The following is a 22796-nucleotide window of genomic DNA, read 5'->3' on the forward strand; positions in this document are numbered from 1 at the left end:
ATTCCAAGAAGCAGGACTTCAAATAAGCAGCAGACTTCTGAGCAATGCAGACAGAAGAACAGTTTCTGCTTGATGTAGGAACCCCAGCAAGATTTGTGCAAACAACTGTGCATGTGAGAGACCATTGACACATCCCAATACTATTATATTTAATTGCACTTAAAAAGTGTTGCGCTGGTTATGGCTTTCCTCCTTCTTCTGTGAGGAACAGAAGTAAACTGTTTTACGGATGAATGAATAAGAGTATGGCAAACAACACACAGCTTCTGGTTTGCCTATGATCTCATAATTTGATACATCCAGGCTAAGTGCTCTTTGTGTAGTGTTCAGTCTCAGTTATAACTAGAATAGCTCATGAGGAAGAAAGCATATCTGATAGGACTTCTAGCTGCAGATTCCTTACATTAGAACATTCCTCAGGCGTCAGACTGGATCCGGCAACTTTTTGGTGAGCAGTACCCCTGCGCCCTGGAAGGAGGCGTGATTCCTCTTTGCGTGGCATCATCTGCACTGGAAGTGATGTGCACAGTGCCTATATAGGTACCACCCCAGTGAGCTGATGTCAGTTTCTTTCGGCAACTTTTCACATCAGACGTAACGAGCCACGAAGAACACTGACCACTGGTGTGCGAAGTTAGGGCCCTTAAAGGGATAGCAACCCTTTATCTCTGAAATCCGATCACAGAGCAAGGAGGATGGGTGAGTCGGTAGGAAATTTGTACCTAGAAAGAGTCTCTACCAGATAAGGTCTTACCGATGGTAAGTAACTTGTTCATCTGATAGTCTTCTAGCCGCTGATTCCTTACCTTAGAATACCTACACAAGAAATACCTCCTCAGAGGTGGGGCTGCTATACGGACTAAATGAATAAGTTCTGTAACACCGAATGGGCAGTAGTGCTCCATAAACGAGTGCAGGGAAGCTCACATTGCCGCCTGACAGATCTCCAGGACAGGAACTCTGCAACCTAATTTAGTGGGCTCACCCTTGGTTCTGTTAGAATGAGCTCACAAGCCTTCAGACGGTTTCTTATTGGTGAATGCGTAGCAGATCTTGAAGCATTTGTTAGATGGTCCTTGTTAAAAATTGAGGTTTCTGTCTATCTGGTTAGCAGAGTTTACACCCTGTCCAAGCAGGAGCCACAATCCTAGTCAGGGTAAGTCAGATACACACCCTAAATTAACCTGTGCTCTCCCTCTGGTAGCTTTGCACAGAGCAGTCAGGCTTAACATAACTGAACTGTGCTGAGATGAGAGGCATTGTGATCCCTCCCCCCCCCCTTGTGTTTAAAACACTCTCTTGAGCCAACGAGCTGACAAGTTCACTTGGGTTGCACCGGTGTGCCTGTCAAGTGCTACTATGAACTGTGACAACTTGGGCAGTATTTCAGCAACCACAGATGACTTTTCTATGCTCTCTACTACTTCTGCTCTCCACTGATGAAGGGCTAAACCCAGAAACAAGTTTTTAGAGATAACTGCACTACCGGCACCAACTTTGGTGAAAAACGACAGCATCTTTTAAGTAATCGTACTGCATTTAACCAGAACGCAATGGGGTGAACTGTGCTGGGATGAGAAGCAGTGTACTCCCTCACCCTTTGTGCTTAGTGTAAGAGGCAATGTGTGAAGTATTTGTGCGATGCAACAACAGAGACAAAACCTCGGGCAGGTACTAGTCAGAGCATAGCCCTTGAAAGTCAACAACACGTTCTTGTTGTTTGAAAACCCCTCACCCACCTACCTATTAGGTGGCATGCTTCATCATCGGGCCCAGCTGGATCACCGAATGCGATCGAGCTGTGCTACAACGCCTGTTTACAGCGGAGCGGGATTGTGTGTATAAGTGAACAGTGCTATGTGAAGTGAAGTATATGTTAAAAATGCCTATAGGAAATACCCTTGTAAAAGTTTTAATGGAAGGGTCCTATGGCATGGGTAACAACAATGATCGTTTGTCTCCTCTAGTAAAGCCCATCAAACCTAGCACGAGTATCAGGAGCCGGTTCCTGTTACTCGTTACTCGTGCTAGGTTTGATGGGCTTTACTAGAGGAGACAAACGGTCCCTCAATAATCCATTTTACGAGTAAGGATCCATGTAGCTATATATTTTGTAAAGACAACGTACTTTACGAATGCGATCTGTAAGTATACTGACCCACTTCCGTACACAACGCGCTTTAGGGTGCGCGTTGATACAAATGACATACAGCTGGGGCCACCCCCTTTTTTGGCCACTGCACACTTTTCGGTCCTGAAGAAAGCCTCACGATTAGCGTAGAAGGCTGAAACTAGTAGACCTGTACACACTTTTTATTGTGATTTAGAGGGGCATCACCACCTCATATATATCCGATCATTGTTTTTACCCATGCCATAGGACCCTTCCATTAAAACTTTTACAAGGGTATTTCCTATAGGCATTTTTAACATATACTTCACTTCACATAGCACTGTTCACTTATACACACAATCCCGCTCCGCTGTAAACAGGCGTTGTAGCACAGCTGGATCGCATTCAGTGATCCAGCTGTGCCCCGATGATGAAGCATGCCACCTACTAGGTAGGTGGGTGAGGGGTTTTCAAACAACAAGAACGTGTTGTTGACTCTCAAGGGCTATGCTCTGACTAGTACCTGCCCGAGGTTTTGTCTCTGTTGTTGCATCGAATATATCTGAGGAAAAGGACAAGCACCTCTGTTTATTCCTCACTCTCTTGTTGCTATTACCTAAAGTATTTGTGCAACACTTCAATTACACAGTGAAAAAAAACACAAAAAGACCTCACACCAGCTTAAAAAATAGAGAATATTTTCTGGGTAAAAAAGAAAAATCCAATAAGTAGAACAAAAGTGTGATTTGTTTAAAGATTAAACTGCAATACAGTGCTCAGAAATCAGTAGCGCTCGAAGATTACTCGAGGTCATGCTAGACCGGGGTAAATCCAAAGTTCACTCACTCAATCGGCTTAATGAGTCAGAGTTAAGCCTTACTGTCTGTGTCAAAGGATTGGTTGACAGATCTAATAAAATCAGCACTGCTGCAGAGACGTTTTAAGACATAGGCAAAGTGGGCTCTGGCCCAGGGCCCACAGGCTCCTAGGGGGGCCCCTGATAGATCCTGCTCTGTTCTTTACACAGTCCTGCCCTGATGACCTTGATTGATCCTTAACGATAGATTTTTTAAATACCACTTTATTTTACTTTATTTCTAAACAGATGATGTGTTGGAGTCTTTTATGGACATTATGCAGAGAAATGTTGTGTTTATGTTTTCAACGCCATGCAACATCCATAAAAAAAGTTCCTTTAAAATCGAAACAGGACCTCACATTTAAGAAATAGCAATGGCTCAGAGAGATTATTTGCAATAATAGCAGTGACCTGCTGCTATATTACAATATCGAAAAACCAACCTCACTATCCCTGAATATTAGATGGAAACACATTTAGAATTTAGATCAGTGTGTCTGTGCAGTGTCGGTGACCTAGCCAAAGACAACATGACACGGCTAAAATTGGATGATAAATTCAAAGCTGTTCCAAACAGGGGCCCCCAAAATCCTTAAGATGTCCCAGCACTGCTGTTTGATCCCAGTCAACCATCATCCTCAGTTCATCCAAGGCCAAAATTAACGCTGATTCAGTGCCATGTGCAGGTCCAAAGCCTTTTTGTTCATTCTCTAAGATACTGTGAACTTCCAGATAGTTTGCTAATTTTTACTAATGCATTTCTCCATTATTTTAGCTGGATAGGTGGAGTTGAGAAATTAGACGATAATCACTGGGATCATTAAGTCTGCTGTTGGCTTTTTAATTATGGAGCGACTAGGGCTTTCTTCCAGGCTTGTGGTACTGCTCCTGTCAACAAAGATTAAGCGTATATTTTTAGTAGGCTTGAACATAATTTATCCTCCCTTTCTTTCCATATGTTTGATGGAATTGAATCAAGAAGGGAGCCCGAGGAAGTAGTCATGGTGCTCTAAACTCCTCCTTTTCCATAATTCCTACATTTTCTAATTTTGTGCTAATCACTTCCACTGGTGTCATTCTAGTGGTACCCACATCTGTGGGTAAGTCTCTCACCAATGTTTATTTGTTTATATCTTCTAGAATTAGCTCAGACTTTGTGCTAAAAACCTCTAACAGGCTATCACACAGTTTGTCAGTATCACATCTTGTTTTGTACAATCTGCATTTGGAAGGTCTCTTACTATTCCATATATTTGTCTTGCTCAATTTGTTGCATCTGTGATGTTTTGGTATAATAATTTACTTTGGCTTCTCTAACTTCATTTTATAATTATTTAATGCAATTTGTAATAGTATTTTATCCTGTTCTAGGCATGCCCTCCGCCATTGCCTCTCCAGTTTCTTACAAGTAGTTTTAGTTTCTTTTAAAATGTCTATAAACCAAGGTGCTGCTGGTTTTTGTTTCTGTGTTAGTTTTCTTGGTAGGTATTATTTTGTCAAGGGTTCCTTTGAGAGATATACGATGTACACTTATAAACTATTTTTATTTCCCTAGAAACCAGAGAGTGAATGGCTGAAGGTTGACCATCTAATAGAATTAGCAGAATGGCTATATTCCAAGCAGTTCCCTGTGACTGATGCTCTAGGGCTGCTGGACTGGGCAATGGAAATTTTACTGAAAATGAAACCAACAAAATCGGCCGATATTGAAGGTATTGTCTATAACGATCACTTAACTGTGATGGAAACGCCCATTTGTATAGTTTTATTACACTGCATGTGGCGTTTTTGATTTCTTGACAGAAAAGAGCCGGAAAGGAAAATCAAGAGCCAGAAGCAAATATTCATCTGCTAAAGATACCAAAAAAGAAGTGACTACAGAGGGAAATATCGAAACTTTGAGCCAAGATGTCGCAAATCCGACATCAGCGACTGAGGAAAAAGTTGTGATTTCTCCTAATCCCATCGATGATTTAAGCAATGTGAGACAACTGGAGTATTTAGCCAGAATACACACCATAATGGCTGTGATGAATGGCCATGGTTCTCCTCCTCACCATCAGCAGCACTGTTTGATGGCATATGCATATTTCATTCATATTTGGCAGGTGAGGACTACAGTCAACAATATTTTGATAACATTTAATGGAGTACATAGTATATAGATTGCCTTATAAATACTATTACTTTTGTTGATTGATATCGATGTCGTTTTCTTATGGTCTTTGTTTTATGCAGGGTGGGTGGGGGGAAGTCCCTGGATCCTATTACGGTTTTTATCTAACTGAAGCTATTGTGAAATCCCTCTATTGTTTAAGTAAAACCCTGATAGCGTGTTTTGCAGAACTGTATCACATTTGTGTCAGTTTCACGTTACAGAACCAATTCAGAAAGAAAATAGTTATTTATCATGCTAGATAGTTGCACATTTACTATTTTCGTGGAGTAACAACATCTCTAATTATGAATAAAATGCACTAAACATGATATATTTAAAAGCATACGAGTAACCCTAAACTGGAACAATTTCTGCAAATTAGCATTATGTTTTAATGTTTGTCTTCATCTGGAAAACTATTTTCCAGGTGGAGAATCCCTTAGCCAATTACCCGCTCAGTTATGGGCTGTTCATACCCTGTCATTTGTATGCTTAGTCCAGGAAGTTTGCCTGGCCACTCCCTGATCATCTTCTAATTCCTGCTTTTCTCCCCCCTAACCTTAATCATATGAAGGTGGAAAATCCAAAATAAAATATATTTTGTTGTCAGAATTGGGATTTGCAGTCAAGAAAAAAATATCACATCTGATTTTGCGAATCCGGACTCAGGATTTCAAATTGAGCTTTGTGCGTGAATGTTCAAAGTTGCGCCAGATATCCTTCTGTGGTTACAATATTAGCTGAATTAAGCACTGCAATGTCATAACCATTTTCTAGTAATTCACATGTCATCATCATCATCATCTTTATTTCGGCAACATATTGCCATAAAAGGTACAAAGAAGCATTACATTGAGAACGGCTAAAAATAGAAGATTAAGAACATTGTTAAAACCAATTTATAAAATGAGGACCAGCCTCATACATCCAAACATTATTACTGTAATAAATGTGCAATTTAGCAGTTGTCATACATCCCCAATTAATAGGTGTCTTCTCTTATGCCAGACTATTCCTAGGTATTTGGCTATTGCAAAAACTATAAGCCCAGATAAGTCGGTCTTGAAGACCCTCTATGCATACAGACAGTGAGAGAACCCCAGGTTTTTACACACCGGGACGATCCATTTTCTCCTAGCCTGCGCATAAGCATTGCAAAAAAACAGTATGTGCTATTCAGTTTCCTTCTCTAGTTTACACCCTGGGCAATGGCTCGGCGAAGATTCGGCCCATTTACTGGTATAAGCCCGAATCGGCAAACTGCCGTATCTCCATTGAAGATACAATTTCCTGAGAGTGATTGGGAATATAGCATCTAAAACAGTTTCGAACCTATAAATGTCCTTGATCATTAAAAATGATTCCGTTAAGGTGCCCAAGCCTGTTCTTTGTAAGTGTGTAGCAAGTTTGCTTTCCTGATACAGTGTGACAAGCTGCCTCCGTGTGACCCTAGAACATGATGACAGTGGATCGGACCATAAGGTAAGTAGTCCTAAACGCCCTAGTTCATTCTTCATGTAGTTTAGCCAGGGAATTTTCCCGACATTTGGGAGGGTAAGGATTTCCTGCAATTCGGACCTATAATTGAGTAACTCTGGTACAGACCATAGCCTATGCCAAAATATTAAAGGCTGTAGGCCCAGATCTTCATCAAGGGGTCTCAAACCCAAATCAAGCCTCATTGGCAACAGGGGGGTGCTGGGAGGAAGTGATAAAAGCCGTCTAATAAATTTGTTCTCTGTTGCTGCTATGTCACATTTACACGCGTAGCCCCAGAGTTCGCTTCCATACATAACCGCACCCCTAGCCTGTGTTCTATAGGTCTCTAACTGGGGACCAACCGGCTTGGAGGAAGATTTATTTTTGCTAACGAGCTTAATGATTCAACCTGCTATTTGGGCCAGCTTTAGTTGTGATTTCTCCTGGTGGTGCCCCCACGACATCTTTTCGTTTAGGGTGATCCCCAGGCACTCGAAGGTTCGGACCCTTTCTAGCCTGTTAGCACCAATATACGGATTAGGGCGAGTTTTAGATGGTGGATTGAAAACCATATATTTGGTTTTCAATGCGTTGATTTCAAGGCCATGATCTTTACAAAATGCCTCGAAACCATTGAGAACTCGCTGAATCCCCATTGGCGACTTGGACAGCAGCAGGGTGTCGTCTGTGAACATAATCGCCGGCACCCTGCTGCCTGCAAGTTTGGGGGCATCGCTGTTTTCAACCCCATTCAGATGGACAATAACCCCGTTGACATAGAGGCAAAACAGGGTCGGTGCAAGCACACAACCCTGTCTAACCCCCCTGTCAATGGGGAATCTATTGGATAAGGTTCCCTCCCTGCCACATCTGACTTGAGCGCAGTTATCTGTGTGTAGTCTGATAACTATGTTTAGAAGATGTTGCGGGACCCCCAGGTTAGAAAGCACGGACCAGAGTTTCCTACGGGGTACAAGATCAAAAGCCGCTCGTAGGTCAACGAATACAGTATAGAGGCTGACACCCTCCAACTGTACCGTTTTCTAGAATAAGAGGGCGAGAAGGAAGACTTGATCTATAGTGGATACTTTATTCCTGAACCCGGCTTGGTAGGGGCTCAGGACAGAGTGGTCTAGCATCCATTCTAGTAGGCGATCCAAGATCAGCCTCGCAAAGATCTTTTGAGGGACGTCAATTACGCTAATGGGCCTATAATTGGCTGGGAGCAGAGGAGAACCCTTCTTGAAGATGGGGACAATCTCCGCCCCCAGCCAAGTAGTAGGCACCGGCATCCCTCCTAGAATTGCAGTAAATACCACCTGTAGGTAAGGAGCCCAGACCGTGGGTTCATGTTTAAATAAATCACCAGGGAGTTTATCGAACCCTGGGGCTTTTTCTGCGGAGAGTCTAGAAATAGCTGCCCCAACCTCCGCCATGGTGAATTTATCCGTCTCCAAAAGTGGCATGAGGGTGGAGCCTGCCACCACGTTTTCTTGGTCCCCAGACTGATCTATGTCGGCCTGGACATACAAGGATCTAAAATGGTCCTCCCACACACTGGGTGCAATGTTAGCCTCAACTGCTGGAGTGGGATCTGCAGAGCCGTTTTTGACAATCTGCCAGAATTTCCAGGCGTCTCGGGATTTGAGAGCACCCATCATGTCTGTCCAGTTGTCATTGTCCCATTCGATCTTGGCATTATGGATAAGATGTTTGTCGTCCTTCTTCTTAGCCCTGACCAATACAATGTTATCATGTTGCTACATGGCCTCTAGTAGGTCAGCTTTGGCCTTCCTGCAGGTGGCGTTATACCACGAGCACGCGTCCCCTTCCCTTTCTTTACCCTCTGTACTGGGTTCAGCACCTCGGCTAAGGTGCCACACAGCTCCAGATGAATGACCCCCAGTTCTCTATGGCTCTCCACAGACGGGAGTTGTTGGATAAGATTTTCAACTTTTTGTAAAACTGGGACAGTCTTCGCGTACAACCTCTGAATATCTTTAGGGTTTCCTATAATTTTGGGCCATCTAATTCTGCGCCGATTGCTAGATAGGATCATACTCGAGTCCGTGAAATCATCGCCCCCCTGAGTGGAAAGAGTAACACCCGGCACCCAAATTTTAAAATCAGCGCGTTGTGGTCACTTTCGTCTCGGGAAATTACATTGAAGTCCACAACTCTGGCCCAGTCACACGTTTTCACAAATATATAATCCAGGAGAACCTTTTCCTGTTTGCTGTTGGTCGCGCTTGACGAAGTGGGCTCCTGAAGCAGCGGAGCGACCCCTGAAGAAAAAGCGCCGAAGCCGCCCCAGCGCCTTTCATCTGTCAGCGCATTTTGGCAGCGCTTGTTGAAACTACTGCTCGCGTTTCCCGCTTCGCGGGAAACACTCGCCTGGGACTGCCTGCAGACGGCTGGTCGCAAAGAGACTTCACTGACCAGAAGCCTCCTGTAACAGGAACTGCACCTGACACGCCCCCCTCACCTGCCTTCATTAGCGCCTGAGGTGCGCTGAGTTGTGGAGAACCTTTTCCTGTTTGCTGTTGGTCGCGCTTGACGAAGTGGGCTCCTGAAGCAGCGGAGCGACCCCTGAAGAAAAAGCGCCGAAGCCGCCCCAGCGCCTTTCATCTGTCAGCGCATTTTGGCAGCGCTTGTTGAAACTACTGCTCGCGTTTCCCGCTTCGCGGGAAACACTCGCCTGGGACTGCCTGCAGACGGCTGGTCGCAAAGAGACTTCACTGACCAGAAGCCTCCTGTAACAGGAACTGCACCTGACACGCCCCCCTCACCTGCCTTCATTAGCGCCTGAGGTCCGCGCATCGCGGAACGCGCGCGGGTGACGCCGGGCTAAGCCCGGGCAAAGGGCGGGCCCTCTGTGGCCCTCAGTGGCCGAGGTAGGCTGGGCTGGGCCCGGTTACTTACATTGACTGCGCTATTTTAATTGTGTATTCTCGAGACTTTTTGATTTTGGCTGGTCGGTCAGAGGAAGAGTTACCTATTGAAATTGTGCCGCCATCTTCTTGAACTGTTTAATTCGTAAGCCTTTATTGGATCTCCAGGACTATTTGTTTTATTGTGGAGTACTATCTTAATTATTTTATATTAACTCTTCTGGAGGTTTAGCATTTTTTGTTCCACTAGTTTGTGAGTTACTTTTTTTACAAGATGTCTAAAAAATTGCGCTCTGGGAGGGAAGTTGGAGGCATATTAGCCTCACAAACAAAACCTGTTCGCATAAGAAACAAATCTGTAAATAACCCCCCATTGAAGGGTCAATGCCAACTATTTGATCTCTGGGATTTCCCGTCTCACAAGATCGCTAATCTGTCCACGAATAAAGCCACTGGTGTGACGGCCCAGGAGGTTTTTACTTCTGTTTCTACGTCTCCCCTGCCCATTTTGGTGCAGCATTCTGTCTTACAATCTGCACTAGTGGTGTCTTCTCCTCTTGTTCTTGCTGAGGGGAAGGGAGAAAGTAGGGTTGATCTTGTTGAACCTGAAGGGGATCCCAGGAACCCTCGATTGCTGTCTCATACTCCGCAGAATGATAGGTCGGGCGGGGGCTTGTTATGTCTATCGAACGACCGCGCATTCTGTGGTCGGTATGTAAATACAGCTAAAGTGGAAAGTCAGGCCCCTATTAGATTGTCGGGGGGTGCGACTCCTTCTGGGCTTATGTTGTATAGTAGTACCCCCTCTTTAAATGGTCAGGACACGTCTAATTTGTTAGATGCTTCTGGGTCTTTGGGTCTTAATCTATCGGGTATATGCCATCCTCAGGAGGCGTGTGAAAAACCTATTTCTGAATCCATGATTGCCTTGGAACAATTATTATCCTCGATTTTAGCCCTATTGGGGAAATTTGTTGGCAGCTCAGATTGCATCTTGGATTCAGTTACCCAAATCTTGAAGGCTCTGTTACAAAAATCATCTGATATGAGAGGTGTTCTTCCTCATATGACTGAACACAGTCAGCCAGTGGGAGAAATAAATGCCCCTTTAGAAGTCGCTAACACAAAGGATGTGGCGGCATCTTTGCAAATGCATACTGTAGCTATCCCCTTAACTGCAGCACCAAATTGTATTAAGAACTCAGTTTTAGAGATTGAGGAAGAAAATAAATCCATCTCTGGGTCTAAAGGGGTTCAAGATCTTTTTCCCATCTTTACGTCTGAGAATAGAAAAGACGTGATTGACACTAAACAAGAGGTAAAGGTAAAAAGTGCTAAACATGGAAACAATAAAGGGAATAGAAAGAAACCAATTCGAAAGTATAGGAAGAAAAGGCAGCGTCGAATAATTTTCCAAAATTGTTCGACCGAAGTGGAGAATGAAGTAGTGGCTTTGGAATCCTGCTCATTATCCGCAAAGGCGGATGCTGAGTGGAATTCCATCATTTCTTCACCTTTAAAAAGTGATAGTGTACCGTGTCCATCAACATCTCTGGAAGTTTTGTCCCAAATAGGGGGTCATTGTCCTCGTCAGACTCTACCGCCTGCGAGTGGAGATCCAAATTATTGTCCATCTGGCCCTCTAAACCCCTTGGCTCCTCCTTTCTCTATAGTTCTAGAGACGGATGATGGCCTTATAGCGGATCGCCCCCAAATAACATTAAAAGCTCCAGTGGACACTCTTGTTTTAGACTTTCTTCCCCTATTTGATGTGGACCTTCCCCTAAACAGAGCTTGGCTACTTAAGCGCTTCAGTGAGAGTGAAAGTCTCCACCATATCCAAACTAGGGATATTGAGTTGGTCACCCTGTTTGGGGAAGTCAAGGTCTCTAGTATAAGGGTTAAATTGTATTCACCTATTATTGTAGACCTGATACTGCAGCAAGCTGAGTTCTTCCAACGTACAGGTATTGATATTCTCCCGATCTGTAACTTGGGAAATATTAATCACTCCTCTGGGGAGGTACTAGGAAGAGATAAGATTAAGGGGGTAGCCTCTTCCCTTGAGGATCTGAAGATTCGGGTCTCCAAGGGAAAACGCTCGGTCCTGCAAGTAAAGCCACTTCTGCTAACGCAGACTGCCTCTCTTACAGAGGATAATGATCGGTGGAACTGGCTGCATAGTGCCTTAACTACAAAAACTAAAGATAACCCCAGATTGTTTCAGCATCTTTAACACCTCGCTGAAAATTATCTCCTGGAACGCGTCAGGGATTCATAGCAGCCCAGAGAAATTTGGACTCCTTTTTTCGTTAGGAGCTAATGTGATTTGTTTACAGGAAACTTGGTGTGTCAATATGTTGAATGTTTCTAAGGACTATTATGTCTTGGAAGTGCCTGCTGCCCCTTCCAAGAAAGGGCACGCCAGGGGGGGAATCGCCTGTTTATTATCTAATAAATTCCAATGGAGATTCTCCCATTATATTGATTCCAGTAAACTTTTCCATGCTATAACTATTGAAAACCTGTTTAATGTTGGCATAAAAGCGCCCATCGTGATTTTAAATGTGTATATTCCCCCAGAGGAGCGTTTTAATGTGTTAATGAAGCAGGTGTTTCGTTATGTTGACCAAATTAAAAATGTTCCACTTCCCCCGGAAGTTATGATTGTGGGCGATTTGAATTGTAAGATTTCCAACGTTAGTCTGGAGCTCTTTAGGAATAAGTCCAAGGAAGAGGCGCATTTTGTTCCTCAAGCTCTCTTTCCTGAAAAGTCAGTGACAAATAAAAGAGGGAAGATCCTGTTAAAAGAATTATTGGCTGTCGATGGGCTCATACTAAATGGGAGATTCCCGTCGGATGTCCCTGCAAAATGCACTCACAAGTCTCCCTTTGGGTCTTCCATCTTAGACTATGTCATTGCTGACTATGGCCTGTTTCCATTTATCCTTGACCTTAAGACTATACCTACCCCTCTGAGTGATCATACAATATTATTTGTAACTATTTCCTTAAATTCCCTGCCTACTGCACCATGGTCCCTTATAGGCAGTGATCCTGCCTTTCATGTTTCATCGGGAAGGTGCTTTTGGAATTCATCAGCCATTAATGGGGTGCAGGACTTGCTATCCGATACCCTTTTAGTTTTAAATCAGTGGCGTGGAAATGAAATAGTATTCTTTGAAGAATTTTTGCGGAAGATTATTTCTTGTGCTAATAAATCTTCAAGATCGAGAAGAGGGATTGCAGTTCCTAGTACATTGTGTATCTTAAATAAAGAAATTAACAATTTAGTCCGGGAACAATATCTAGATCGAGGTACGGAACGTGGAAAAGAGATCTCCAGGCTAAAAAGAAAGAGAAGCAGACTTAAGTCAAAACTAAAAAAGGGCAAGGAAGACAAAGTCTGGATTGACTTAAGGGAATCCGTTGCTCACGGTAGGATTAGAGATTTTTGGGCAATAGTTGGTAAGGGGTGTGGGTCTAGACTGAGCCCCTCCCCTATCCCTATAGCGGAAGAGGTATGGTCCATTTATATCCGGGACCTTTATGCAGGGAATTGTTCTTCTGATATTATCGCCTTTGATGATATTATAGGTGATGATATCACTATCGGTTTAACTGCAGATGGCCTCATGAACTATCCTTCTGAAAAGGAAATTGAGATCGCCATAAAAAATATGCGTGCCTCCGGGGCAATGGGCCCAGATGAACTCCCCATGACGGTGCTCAAACAGGATCCTGTAAGGTGGAGTAAAATTCTGTACCCTTTGTATAAAGCTTGCTTTATGTCTAGAACGGTACCCGCCTCTTGGAGGGGGAGTATCCTGGTCCCCATTTTTAAGAAGGGAACTAGGGATTGCCCAAGTAATTACCGGTTGATTGCTCTCCTCGATTCAATCGGAAAGGTTTTTGCGAAATGTCTTTTAGTATCCCTTTCAGCTTGGGTTGAGGAAAATAATATCCTGCCGCTTGAACAGACTGGCTTCCGTAGGAACCACGGAACGCTGGATAATCTTACCGCTCTTCATGTGGTTACGGATAAATATGTACAGGTGAGGCGGGGGGCAGTGTATGCAGCTTTTATAGATTTCTCCACGGCATTCGACAAAGTGGACCGTGGAATCCTGTGGAGAAAATTGGCTGCGCTTGGTCTTCCGCCTCATCTGTTGGAGTTGGTGCGGGCTCTCCATACAGAGACTTGGTGTAGGGTCCTGCTCGGGGGTGAAGGGGGGCTATCTGACCCAATTCCATCGGGTAATGGCCTTAAACAAGGATGTTTATTAGCCCCCCTTTTGTTCTCCTTATATACGGCTGACCTGCCCGCCGCTTTATCTGCCACAGAGGGCATCGCCCCACTGGTGGGGGGGACCCCAATATCTTGTTTGATGTATGCCGATGATGTTCTTATTCTTGATTTAACTCCCAAAGGACTCTCAAATCGGCTGTACGCTCTCCATAGTTATGCTGTGGCTCATTGCATGAAGATTAACATAACCAAAAGTAAAGTCATGTGTATAGTAGGCAAGAAGAGGTGTCGAGCGGCAGATTTTGGTTGGTCTATCGGGGGGCAAAAATTGGAGGTTGTAAAGTCTTATATTTTTTGGGGGAAAATCGTTACGGCTAATTTGAGTGAGAAGCTGCACATAGAGCATTGCTCTCGTAAAGCTCTAGCCCATGGCAAAGGTTTAAACTCTTTATACCATGCAACGGGGAAACGGCACTTTCCGATTCTATTGGAAGTGTACAGATCAAAAATCCCCGCAACTATTCTCTATGGTATTGAGTTAATAGAGGTGAAAAAGTGGGACTTTTGCCATAAGATTGAGGGGAAACTCTTAAGATCGCTTTCTTCCTTAAATACTGCTTGCTCTCTGTCTGCCTGCAGGCTCGACTATGGTCTAAGGAGCAGTTGGGTACAGGGATTATGTGCCCTAGTAAGATGGGTGGCCTGTCTTGCGAGAGCAGAAGTCGGGACATTGAGAGCTCTCCTCAAAAGTGAATTATTGGGTAATTTCAAAGAGTTTTCTCAACTGGTTCGTAATTTTAGAAAAGCCGTAACTCTTTTAAAATTAGATGAAACCACTCTTTTTGTGTATTCCCCTTTACAGTTAAAACTTGTTTTAAAAGCAGCCTCTTGGGACCTTTGCTTTCAATCGGATAAAAAGTTAATTTGTGGAAAAAGGAATGCAGATATCCTTCTCGACACTTATCTGATGAAGCAGCCACAATTTTATGTGCGTTGGTCCCTTCCTCACGGTATTCGTAGATTTTGGTTTCTGCTACACTACGACCTAATACCATTAAATCTTTTGTTATCTAAATGGTATGGCACCTCCTCTTTGTGCAATCTATGTAATTTGAATACTCAGGACTGTATGCATGTTTTACTGATTTGCCCGGCGCTATGTAAATTGCGTACTAGATGGTTAAAAGTTATTTGTCTCCGTCTGGGCATTCTCACATTGAATGATTTTGTTCATGCACTTTATTGTCCCCCCAATGAAATGTTCTGCTTCCACATTTTTAAATTTTTTAAAGGTTTTTTAGCTATTTATTAATAGTCCATGGAGATGTTTTTTGGCTTGTCAATTTTCTCAGTTCTGTTGTCTATGTTAGCTTGTATTCAATGTAGGTATTTTTAGGGCAGATTTTGTTTGTATAATGCATTTTATTGCTTGTATCTTTGTACATTTTATGTGGCCCTCGGTCGAGAGCCAAAACATAATAAACAAAATTTGATTTATAATCCAGGCGAGAATTGTGCCCCGGTTTATTAAAAGTTGGTTTAGGAGGAATATCTCCACTTGCCCGGCCGTTACAGGCCCTTAGAGAATTTGCTAGGGTCAAGCACATGATTTGTGTGGCTAGTGGTGTCCAGGACTTCCCTGGAGGGCCTACCAGAGGAGGGATTCCCCATTGGTCATCCTCCTCCGTAATTGCGCCTTCAAGAAATAATGGGAGGGGCTCAAATTGGCAAGTGAAGTCTCCCCCAACCACGTACGGAGTGCCTTGGGGGATGGAACTCAGAAACAGTGCTAGTTCCTCAATTGTGCTAGAGACATTTGCTATACCCACCGGTCTTGAGTAAATATTGACCAATGCCAGTTTAACGACATTTGGCCATTCCAGAAGTACACATTGAACGTCCAGAGAGTTAGTTTCGAGGGACCTCGCCTTACACCCCAATTGGGAGCCCACCCAGATGAGTAGTCCGCCAGACGGGCGTCCCTTCCCCTTCCAATTCGCCCAAAATGAAAATGTGGCAAACCCCACACGCCAATGGTCTTCCCTAGCCCATGTCTCCTGGAAGAGGCAAACATCTTGTGCATCTATGAATGCCCCCCAGTCCGGAGAGTCAGGTTTGTTAGCCAGTCCCGCCAAATTCCAGGAAACAATGGAGATAGGACCCCTATCGCCCAGATCTTCATTGGTGCAATTGTTTGGCCCATTTACAACTGGATCAGGTGAATCCTGAGTGACCTGCAGGCAATTCCGGTCACAAGGGATGGGACTCCTCTTGTTGGTACTGGGGGAAGATTTCTCACATGGCCCGGGTCAGGTAGGTAGTCCAATATCAACATCTCGGCCCCCATCTTTACTCAAATCGCTGGTAGTACGCGCCCTTATACCTCGACTGCACCCAGACCCAGGTGGGCTAGTGCACCGCTGCTTAATAGCCCCACCCCTGTTGCCATGTCAGTCGACCATGTCCAGGCAACTGAATCTATTGGGGTGCAAAAATTGACTATATGGGCCCTGATGATGGGGCGTGAACCAGTCACCTCTCCCGCGGACTCTTGGTGGCGGCCTTGATCAGTCACCCCTACGAGGTCTTCTGGGTATTACCCAAGACCAGCCCTCTTCCATCTCATCCCCAAACCGCTCAAATTTGTCAGGATAGAAGGAAGACAGTGGCAGAGTTTGTATTGAGGAGTCTGGTGAAGCCAGAGGCCAATTGCAGATATGGGCCACCGTCCTTGGGTCCCTAAAATTTATCAGGACTCAATCACCAGTGATATTTTTCCTTGTCAAACCCACCCATGGTACTCGTTTAACTGACATAATTTCACTGTTGACCCCCAAGGGGGAGAGGTCTATATTTATTTAACCAACTAAAGACCTTATTTTTCAAAGATGTAAAAGTTTCGTTGGCAGAAGTAGAAAGCTCGGGAACTCCGCTTAGGATAACCACAAACGGGGCTGCCTCCGGGGGGAAGATGAATAACTCGCTTGTTGCTATGGGTTTTGCCCTCCAGCATGGTACTGGTTGTGCCCAGGGATGGATTACTAAAAGGGATAAGAGGGGGGGGGGGGAAGATGGAGGTGGGATACTCGGGGTAGGGGGGACTACAGGAGAAGGGGGGCCCACTACGATATCAGCCGCATGATTATTAGCCGACTTCCTTTGTTGGTGATTAGCTACCTTAAGGTAGTCTACAGTTGCCCCTGTTGCTTCTTCTATTCTTGTAAGCCTAGCCTCCATTTGCGAGAGTCTAACCTCAAGCAGGTGAATTAGGGACTCAAGCAAACTGCCCAAATCATTATGCTCAGCTAAATCTACACCCACCCCTTGTAGACCATCCGCTGATGTTAAGCTAACAGAGTACTGGGTGATTATGAACATGTGTGTTAGCTTGAGTATTAGTATCTAAAGGTATGGGCTCGCTTTAATTCCTCCCCTTCTTATTATCAGGAGGATTATGATGTTTAGGGACCTTTGTCTTTTTACCCCCCGATGTATGCGGCCCACGCTTTCTTTTAGGGATTGCTCCTTCCCTATGCCCTTGGTGGGATTGATTGTGTGACCCAACATTCTCATTTGCAGATGGTATGACTACAGTGCTTAGTGAGGGGACTAGCTTTGAAGTAACGGAAATGTTCAGAGGAGAATCCCTCCGTTGAACCGCAGTGCTTTGTTGATTCAATGGAGTAGTAATTGATACATTAGCCTCCACTGGAAGTTCCAGCCTAACAGGGGTTAGGGCTTTGGCTATATGACCTAGGGAGGACCGCTTAGCGTTCTCAATTCCCTGGGAAAGTCTGCGCTCCAGGTTGGCAATTTCGTGCGTCAGGAGAGAATTAGCTCTAATGATGAAGTTGTCCATAGCGCCAACTGTGTGTGCAGTAGAATTTGCAGCTTTGCTCCTGGTTTCTCGTCCCGCCATCTTATACCCGAGTGGTCACAATCCTTGTTCAGAATCAGAGTCAAGTCTTACCCCTGTGAAGTGGCAGATCAATGTCCTGTGTGACAGCCAAGAGGGGGGGCCCGGTCCGGTCTCAATCGGTCACTAACGGTCTACAACGGGCCCGCCCTTGGCCCGGGCTTTGCCCGGCGCTTCCCGCGCGCGTCCTGCGGGGCTCGTGAGTGGGCGCGGCTATAAGCTTGGAGGGGGAGGGAGGCGGGAAGAGTCGCAGGTGCGTGTGATCACCTGCACGCACAGTCTCCTGCGACTCGCAGTCCCGCTCCCTCGCTGGTCCCGAGATGACCGTCCAGGTCGGCACAATCCAACGATTCCTTTTTCAGTACGGCAAAGTCTCCAGAGAGTAGGTGGACAGAGCAGCCTCCCTTTGAACACGGCTTCGAGCGGCACCCATATGTAATTGTCAGAATCCTGATTAATGTCCATAACTGTTCTAGGAAATAAAATACCTCAAAATAGTTTCACTTTAATGTTTGACTCTCTTGTTTTGAACTTTTGTGAAGGGGACTGGCCAATAAAAACAAACCTTCAGCAGCCATGACAGAAATGTATTAATCACCCTGAGTGTGATTGACAACAGGTGTGGACCGTTTTGACAATGCATTCTCCCTCATTAAAAGGCAAATATATTCTTCCTTTTAGCAGGGAAAGAGCTCTCAATGGACACACTACTGACAACACCTTCCTTCTGTGGTGAATGAGTACACTCTAGGATGGAGGATGCCACCTTTTGTGGGTGGGGGGTTTATCATGAATTTTACTGAAAATGTGGGCAGTAAAGTAATTGATCACCCTGTAGGCACCTTTGATCATGTAGATAAGCGTTCCTTCTAAACACTTGAGGGTCTTCAGTAACATTTAGTGTTTACCTATATGCACAGTTTGATTCTCTCTTCCCTCTCTCTCACTTCAGGTTGTGCAGTAGGGTCAGTTCCATAGCATCCATGTACTATTTCTACACCAATTGATGCATTTGTCTCTCCTACTCTGTCTATTAAGCAAGTGTCACACCCTGCCCTCCTTGCCAATCCTAATACACCCAACACATCTGTGTTATCGAACACCCTTTCTAACCGGGAAACACCTATTACAATGCAGGTGTTACATCATAGTGCCTTTGCAATGCAGTCAGTACTACGACTGCGACGTTACCACGAGTTCTAGTACAACGCAAGTCATTACAACAACTTGCTTTAGGGAATGCAGTGTTGGACCAGTGTTGGATTTTAAGTCCAACACCTTCCCTACTGATACACCCACTGGAGTTGGAATTGTAATTTAAACTATTGCAAATACCAGAGCTTCCCTAAACAAGTTGTTGTAATGACTTGCGTTGTAATGGAACTTGTGGTAATGACACAGTCGTGGTACCGACTGCGTTGTTAAGCCACATGTATTTTTGACATGCGTGGTAAAAGCACATGCGTTCTAAAACATGTGTTGTAAAACATTTGTGGTAAAGGTACAATGTGGTAAAAACCACATTGTTAAGGCTGTTTCCCCTCCTGTGGTTATGGACCTTCCCATCTTGGTGGCTGATTCGTGTGGTTACCAAATTCCTTCTGTTCTTTCTCAGACTGAGGCCATTCAAAACATACATATCATGGTACCAAAAGCCTCCGTCACCCTAACTGCATCTCTCAACTTTGACCTATCTATGTGCAAGATATCTACGCCAGATACATACACATATCTGACTCAGGATCCATTTATGGATCAGGCACTGTTAACTTCAACGCATCAGTGATAATGCTTTCTGTGAAGATGCCTGGAAAGAAGGCTCCATTGCAGCTGTCCAGAGCCCCAAAGGCTCGTAATGTGGCTTGAATTACTTCACCCTCAGCAATTAGTGCAACATTCACTGTTAACGCCTTCACCTCATTTTCCACCTCTAATGATAACAGACCTAATATTAACATCACAAAAAAGATTATTCCCGGCGCTCAAAGTTAATACATGGCTGAGAAAGTTACAGTGCGGCAAGATTGCGCTCACATTATTTACCATTGGTTCAGAAGCACTAGAATTTTCTGAGCTTTATCAGAGAAATGATGATTGGATTGGAAACCGATTTAGCAGTGCAAGCAGATTTGAATTTTCCCCAGGTAGAATATTCACAGATTCTATGTGTCTTTCAAGGGAGGGCTAAATATCTATCAGTGTAATATAATATGAGACAGTTGTATTGGAATTACCCTTACATACCAAAGGGGAAAAAACTGTTTACAGAACATTTCTGTTGATTGGTGTGACACCAGAATCTTTTTTGCTTTTTATCAAGGCTTTTTTTTATCAGTGTCAGTTTTCATAAACCTAAATCCACCCACGAAGAAAGGGTCTGATGTTTGTCACAAATACATAGCCTGTAGTGCGTTTTTTAGGATTCCGAAATGAGCTGGCCCCAAAGAGTGTAGTCCCTGTGCTCACTGCTGCATGGCGGCTGTGAATGCCTACAACATATAGACAATTTTGTAATGGTGAAACAAAAGACGGTCAGCTGGAGGCTTCCATTGATATAGTTAGCGGTTTATTAGTTGTTGCTTAGAATGGGATTCCATTTAGACAATCAAAAATATCCACAATAAGTTTGCTATTGAGATTTTATTTTTATAAACAGGAGTCAAACTTCCAGCATCTTTAACACAACATCAGTGTTTCTACAAAATAATAACCATGTGCTAGAAAAATAGTGCAGATGCACAAGCAGTAGCTTATTTCGAGTTTGGCTAAATATTCTACTTTTCGCCAGGTAAGAGGAGGAGGGGTGTACTCTGCTGCGCTGGCGGACTACAGCCCACCATATTTATAGTTCTCTGCCCTACTGGGGGAGCTCTCTGCCTTGAAAGGAGCTGCTGCTACAGGAGCTCCGCTGCAGGCACTGAACTCTCCTGTGTGGGTGCATTGTTCAATTAACCTGCTCAGTAATGCCTTCTTGTTTTTTTTAAATATAAACTTCCAAAGCGGAAGCTTAAATAAAACAAGCATTTACAATGCAACGGTCTCGCCTTTGCAAAAGTTAGAGCTATTGGCATTGTAAATTACAACATTTTTATTTATGTGTTGGTTTTGAAAACATATAAATAAATGGCATTGTCATTTACAATGCCAATAGCTTAATCTCTCGCAAGTGCCACACAGACCCACACACACACAGAGCCCCGCACACACACACACACAGAGCCCCGCACACACACACACAGAGCCCCGCACACACACACACAGAGCCCCGCACACACGGAGCCCCGCACACACACACACAGAGCCCTGCACACACAGACACAGAGCCCCGCACACACACACAGCCCCACCCACACAGAGCCCCACCCACCCACAAAGAGCCCCACCCACCCTCACAAAGCCCCACCCACCCACACAGAGACCCACCTACCCACACAGAGCCCCACACACCCACACAGAGCCCCACACACCCACACAGAGCCCCATACACCCACACAGACCCACACAGAGCCACACACACCCACACAGAGCCACACACCCACACAGAGCCACACACCCACACAGAGCTACACACCCACACAGAGCCAAACACCCACACAGAGCCACACACCCACACAGTGCCACACACCCACGCAGAGAGCCACACACCCACGCAGAGAGCCAGACATCCACGCAGAGAGCCAGACACCCACGCAGAGAGCCAGACACCCACGCAGAGAGCCAGACACCCACGCAGAGAGCCAGACACCCACGCAGAGAGCCAGACACCCACGCAGAGAGCCAGACACCCACGCAGAGAGCCACACACCCACGCAGAGAGCCACACACCCACGCAGAGAGCCACGCAGAGAGCCACACACCCACGCAGATAGCCACACTTGCATTATTGCTATACACGAGTCAGATGGCACGCTGCAACCTCATTGTCACAAGTTCATGTTTAAAAACACAATGGAACAGAGCATCGAAACCCCCATAGGGGGTGTGGAAAGGGGGAAGAAGGAAGGTACGCGCACTGATGTACGAGCAGGGAGTCTTAGGAGGAGGTGGAATTAGAACTCCAAGAAGTAGATAACATGGCGCTGGAACAAAATGGCCCCAACCGTAACGAGCGTGTAGGCTGTCTTGAATTTCACAGCTCATGAAATACTACACCCAGGCAAACACGCTGCTCTGCTCCAGCTGACTGGGAATGCACAGGGCGGTATGATTTTGCTGCCACGTGCTGTTCACCTTCGACAGAGTGCGCCCGTGTGTCAGCATCGCAGACTCAGGGCTAAGGCTACACCGGGCCAAGGAACAGTACATATTTCCAGCCAGGTATTCTACCAGAGTCGGCCAGTGGGTGTGGTGGGTCTGGGTGCCTCTTTTCCAAGCCTCCATGGCAGGCAACAATAATTTTTGACAGCAAGCGACAATATACAGTTCAATAACAGCACGGGCAAGTCCCAGTGGCCATATTTTGCAAAATATAAAGGTGAGGCGAGTTCATGCAAAAAAAAAAAAACATTGGCAAAAACATTTCAAGCGTGTAGAAAGAAAGAAAACTCATATGGCTGGCCACAATGCCCTCTTGGGGCGGGGGGGGTTTGTCACACACAGGTCAAGCCCATCATATATGCACAGTTGGCTCAGTGGTTCATCATTCCAACACCCCAAACGTCCCGGGGTTTGGCAGTCGAAGATCAGATTCTTGAAAGCGCCATGAGGCAGGCCACAGCAGCCCTCTGCCCGCCAGCCCCCTCAGCGAGCGGCGTGACGCGTGCTCCCTTATGTAAGAGCCAGCGCTGCCCCAAACTCTGGGCTTTGTCTTTGTGCTCCCTGTGTCGTTCCTCCACACACAGCCACTCAGCGCTCCTGGCACCGTGCCAGGGCTCCCCCTCGTCAGCTGCTCGGTCCATTCACAGAGCATGCTTGGAGCTGACATGAAAGAGGAAGGGTGAAGGAAGGAGACGGCGGCGGGCTGGCGATCGAGCTGTTACATCAAGCCATCAGTGCCCATAGGATATTTCAGAAACAAAAGTAACAAACTCTCAGAAAAGCACAGGGTTCCCTCAGTTTGTGTTTTAGTAGCCCAATCTCACTTTGGCTTCCTGTATTTTGCTGAAAGCTTTGATTGCAGTTTCTGATTATG

At 45.1% G+C, this 22796-nt stretch overlaps 1 protein-coding gene across 1 annotated transcript in view; it reads left to right on the forward strand.

Moving 5' to 3' along the window:
- Positions 1–22796, forward strand: part of CFAP46 (cilia and flagella associated protein 46) — a 1487057-nt gene that overhangs the window by 640576 nt on the left and 823685 nt on the right. The window contains exons 30-31 of the mRNA XM_078643461.1: positions 4528–4684; positions 4776–5080. Coding sequence (XP_078499587.1) covers positions 4528–4684; positions 4776–5080 — 462 coding nt within the window. The remainder of the gene's footprint in view (positions 1–4527; positions 4685–4775; positions 5081–22796) is intronic.

The sequence above is a fragment of the Lissotriton helveticus genome, chromosome 5_1 (genome assembly GCF_964261635.1).
Source record: "Lissotriton helveticus chromosome 5_1, aLisHel1.1, whole genome shotgun sequence".
In the NCBI taxonomy this organism is placed as follows: domain Eukaryota; kingdom Metazoa; phylum Chordata; class Amphibia; order Caudata; family Salamandridae; genus Lissotriton; species Lissotriton helveticus.